Source organism: Ovis aries, chromosome 5, assembly GCF_016772045.2.
Source record: "Ovis aries strain OAR_USU_Benz2616 breed Rambouillet chromosome 5, ARS-UI_Ramb_v3.0, whole genome shotgun sequence".
In the NCBI taxonomy this organism is placed as follows: Eukaryota; Metazoa; Chordata; class Mammalia; order Artiodactyla; family Bovidae; genus Ovis; species Ovis aries.
Window position 1 is genome coordinate 38,685,967 of NC_056058.1, and position 5,443 is coordinate 38,691,409.

At 36.9% G+C, this 5,443-nt stretch overlaps 1 protein-coding gene across 1 annotated transcript; it reads left to right on the top strand.

Annotated features, from left to right (window-relative positions):
• Window positions 1-3,601: 3,601 nt before the first annotated feature.
• On the top strand, window positions 3,602-4,555 carry LOC101116054 (olfactory receptor 2G2-like). Its single transcript, XM_015095676.3, has one exon. The coding sequence runs from the start codon at window positions 3,602-3,604 to the stop codon at window positions 4,553-4,555; it is 954 nt and encodes a 317-aa protein (XP_014951162.3).
• The last annotated feature ends 888 nt before the right edge of the window (window positions 4,556-5,443 follow it).

Sequence of the window (5,443 nt, forward strand, 5' to 3'; positions counted from 1 at the left end):
CATTTTGCAGGGCACTGATCTGAAGTGATAGGAACTAATAACAGTTGCTGCTGCTGCTGCTAAGTTGCTTCAGTCGTGTCCGACTCTGGTGACCCCATAGACGGCAGCCCACCAGGCTCCTCTATACCTGGGATTCTCCAGGCAAGAATACTAGAGTGGGTTGCCATTTCCCTCTCCAATGCATGAAAGTGAAAAGTCAAAGTGAAGTCACTCAGTTGTGTCCAACTCTTCGCGACCCCATAGACTGCAGACTACCAGGCTCCTCCATCCATGGGATTTTCCAGGCAAGAGTACTCTGCATAATATCTACTAAAAATATTTGAAAAGGGATCATTTGCTTTAGTAATAAACATAAAGTTTATGGTATTTCCTACTGAGAAAGGATGAGAAAAAGATGAAATAATCAGGATATGTCAGAGTGTTTCCATTTTGTAGTTGTAAGACTGGGATAGAGTTCATAAAAATCAAGAAAAGGGCCATGTGTGGATTTGACCCCTAGTTATGACATTACAAGTCCACTTTCTCAGCTTCATGCTTTCAATAAAGCCATGTTCAAATAGATAGCAGAGCCATATATGTTTGAGATATCTCTAATTTGAGGGAAGGTTGGTAAGTTCTGATCATTCATTTGGTAGTGATATCTACTATCTACTAGTTGCCTAGAGACATGTTAGTTTCCCTAGGGAAAAAGAAAGAGGTATAATATGGTGGATATAATATGAGTGAACTGCTGAATAATTTTTGAAAGGCTACTTTGTGCTGACCACTCTAAGGGTTAGAGACAGAGAAGTCATATCATATATGACTCCTGGTCTCATGAATCTCACAATCTGTTGTGAGTGTCTGTTGTGAGTAGACACATATACAACTTAGTCAAATGCAAAAATATATTTATCCATTATCAACGTTCCCAGATAGTTGAGAACAAAGATTTTTTTTGGAGTGTATGGTAGTAAAGTATGCTTACTACCATAAGGATAATAAAGAATGTTTTATTTACCCTTAATAACGTGCTTTCAAAATATGAAATACATTTTGCACTCACACTTTGAGTTGATAAAAAATATGCAAATGATTACAGGAAAAAGAAATAAAAAATCATATGGCTAGCATTTCATTTCCTAAAGACTTTTTGGAGCCTGGAGGATCCTGGGTCTCTGAAAAACAGAGAATGAGGAATTTTTCAAAAGCACAGAAACAAACACTAAGGGAAAGAAAAAGAAAGATAGGTAAGAGTATAGAATTAACTGGTTGATCATAAGAAATAGATTCAAATGTTGCCTTAAATACTAAATACGTATGCACCTTTGACTGAACATATAGCTCTGAGTAGTTGATTTTTAATTAATGCCAGTCTTATCTGGTATATTTAAAAATTACATAGTGTTACAACTAATTTCCACTCTTTTGGGGTGATGAAAAATGGTCTTATTCTCACTTTATTGAAAGTTGCTTAAATAAGCCTGTTTTTTTTCTCTAGTTGAAATTAACTGAGTTTCCCCTTCATGTGACTAGAAAGACATCAATATAAAGGGGTACATTTGGTTGGATGGAAGTGATAATAAAATTAATTTCCTAAAGCAGATGATGGTGCTTCTTTTTTTTATAGCTTTATGAGGTAGAACTAATATATAAATAAATTCATAATTTATTTAACATATATAAGTTCATGTGTCTGGACATATGTGTGGACCCATGATACAGTCACCACAATCTAGGTAATACATTTATATGTCTTCTCCTAAAGTTCCCCTGTGTTCTTTTGCTTTTTGTGTGAATGTGTGGTAGGAATATATAACATGATTTACCCTGGTACCAAATGTTAAGTACATAATATAGTATTGTTAATTATAAGCAATAAGTTGGACAGCAGCTCTCTAGAACTTACATTGTATAGCTGCAATTTTTTAACCATTGAGCACCTCCTTGTTTCCTCCTCCTCCCATCCTCTGGCCATCACCATTTTATGTTTCTATAAGGCTGTTTTGCATATTACATATTAGAGGTGTGTTTGTCCATTTGTATCTGACCTATTTTACATAATATACCGTCTCAAAGTACATCCATGTTGTTGCACATTGTAAGACTTGTTTCCTTTTTAAGGCTAAATATATTTCATCAATATTCTAATAATACTCCATTAATTAAAGTTGACTAAAATACCATAAGGGGCTTCCCAGGTGGCACTAGTGGTAAAGAACCCATCTGCCAGTGTACGAGGCATAAGAAACACAGGTTTGATCTCTGGGTCAGGAAGCTCCCCTGGAGGAGGGCGTGGCAACCCCTCCAGCATTCTTGCCTGGAGAATTCCCAAGGACAGAGGAGCCTGGCAGGCTACAGTCCATAGGGTCGCACAGAGTTGGACACAACTGAAAGGACTTAGCAGGCATGCACGGAATATACTGTATCTCCTTTATTTATTCATAATATCTTATCAATATGCTAACAATACTCCATTAGTTAAAGTTGAATAGTATATGTTTTAATTTGACCATTATTAGATGGACACTTAGGTTGGCTGTTGTGAATAATGCTGCAATAAATACAGGAATGAAGTTATCACTTAAAGATCCCAATTTCAATTCTTTCGGGTGTATACCCAGAAGTGGGAATGTTGGACCGTATGATAGTTATAATATTTTGAGGAACATTGATTCTGTTTTTCATTCCCACTAATACTGTACAAAGATTCTAATTTCTCCATAATCTTTCCAACATTTGTTGTCATTTTTTTTTTATAATAGCCATCCTTACAGGTATGAGGTGATATCTCATTGTGGGTTTATTTGCATTACCCAGATGATTAGTGGTGTTGAACACTTTTTCATATGCCTACTGGACATTTGTATGTCTTGTTTTGAGAAATGTCTGTTCAAGTTCTTTGTTCACTTTTTAATTGGGTCATCTCTTTTGTTGTTGTAGACATTTGAATTTCTTACATATCTTGGATGTCAGGTATAATTTTGTATATTTTCTCCCCTTCCATAGATTTTTGCTTTTGTTGCCCATGGTTTGGTCTTATACCTTTAAAACCATCACCAAAACCAATACCATGAAGGTTTTCCTCCATGTTTCTTTTAGGAGTTTCAGTTTCAGATTTTACACTCAAATCTTTAATCTAAGTTGATTTATGTGTATGGTGTAAGCTAGGGGTTCAGTTTTATTCTTTTGCATGTGGATATTCAGTTTTCCCCAAACTGTTTATTGAAGAGACTGCCCTTTCTACATTGTGTATTCTTGGTCTCTTTGTTGAAGATTACTTGTTTATATGCAAGTGTTTATCTCTAGGTTCTCTATCCTGCTCCAACGATCTATACGTTTACCTTTATGCCAATACAATACTGTTTTAATTGCTATAGTTTGATCATTTAAAAAAATCTGTTCTTTTCTATCTTGCAGAGCATCAGAAGACACCTATGCCATTGAGAGAATGCACACTGTATTTATTTAGAATGCACATAATAGGAAAATAGATACAAGTTATGAGGTCTAACCATTTAACATATAACTTTTGGGAGAGATGACATTGTCATTTATCTGACCTTATGTAATACATAATCTTTCTCAGCTATGACTCAACTTTCTGGAACATACTTTGCACATGGGGATGGTGAAGAGCACCAATGAGGGAAACATAACAGGTTTTATCCTGTTAGGGTTTTCTGATTACCCTCAGTTACAGACGGCCCTCTTTGTGGTCATCTTGATCTTATATTTACTAACGATTTTAGGGAACACCATCATCATTCTGATATCTCATCTGGAACCCAAACTTCATACACCAATGTATTTTTTCCTTTCTCATCTCTCTTTCCTGGACCTCTGCTTTACTAGCAGTGTTACTCCTCAGCTCCTGGTAAACTTGCAGGATCCCATGAAAACCATTACCTATGGTGGCTGCATGGTTCAGCTCTATGTCTCTCTTGCTCTTGGATCTACTGAGTGTGTCCTTCTGGCTGTGATGTCCTATGATCGCTATGTGGCCATCTGCCGTCCCCTCCACTATGCTCTCCTAATGCATCCTCATCTCTGCATGGCCCTGACATCTTTAGCATGGCTTAGTGGTGTGGCCACCACCCTGGTACAGTCCACTCTCACCCTGCAGCTACCTTTATGTGGGCATCACCAAGTGGATCATTTTATCTGCGAAGTCCCTGTACTTATCAAGTTGGCTTGTGTGGATACCACTTTCAATGAGGCTGAGCTCTTTGTGGCTAGTATCCTCTTCCTTGTTGTGCCTATCTCCTTCATCCTAGTCTCTTATGGTTACATTACGCAAGCAGTTTTGAAGATCAAATCAGCTACTGGAAGAAAGAAAGTTTTGGGGACCTGTTCTTCCCATGTGACAGTTGTCGTCATGTTCTATGGAACCATCATGTTCATGTATCTGCAGTCAGCCAAAAGTACATACAAAGATCAAGGAAAGTTTGTCTCTCTCTTCTACACAGTGGTGACCCCCATGCTTAATCCTCTTATTTATACTCTGAGGAACAAAGAGGTCAAGGAAGCACTAAGGAAAGTTCTAGGGAAGATTCTGGTAATAAAGTTTACATGATGGTCAAAAAATGGTTTAAAGCACTACTATGATAAATACCTAACTTTTGTCGTTAAAGAAAATCACATAATATTTTAAAACTATTTTTTTCCCATTTCCTTTGATTAATTTCTTATAAAACACTCTGTACGCACCTATGGACACCTTATCTTTGACAAACGAGGCAAGAATATACAATGGAGAAAAGACAATCTCTTTAACAAGTGGTGCTGGGAAAACTGGTCAACCACTTGTAAAAGAATGAAACTAGAACACTTTCTAACACTGCACACAAAAATAAATTCAAAATGGATTAAAGATCTAAATGTAAGACCAGAAACTATAAAACTCCTAGAGGAGAACATAGGCAAAACACTCTCCAACATAAATCACAGCCGGACCCTCTATGACGCACCTCCCAGAATATTGGAAATGAAAGCAAAAATAAACAAGTGGGATCTAATTAAAATGAAAAGCTTCTGTACAACAAAGGAAACTATAAGCATTGTGAAAAGACAGCCTTCAGAATGGGAGAAAATAATAGCAAATGAAGCAACTGACAAAGAACTAATTTCAAAAATATAGAAGCAACTCCTGCAGCTCAATTCCAGAAAAATAAACGACCCAATCAAAAAATGGGCCAAAGAACTAAATAGACATTTCTCAAAAGAAGACATACAGATGGCTAACAAACACATGAAAAGATGCTCAACATCACTCATTATCAGAGAAATGCAAATCAAAACCACAATGAGGTACCTTTTCACGCCAGTCAGAATGGCTGCTATCCAAAAATCCACAAGCAATAAATGCTGGAGAGGGTGTGGAGAAAAGGGAACCCTCTTACATTGTTGATGGGAATGCAAACTAGTACAGCCACTATGGAGAACATTGTGGAGATTCCTTAAA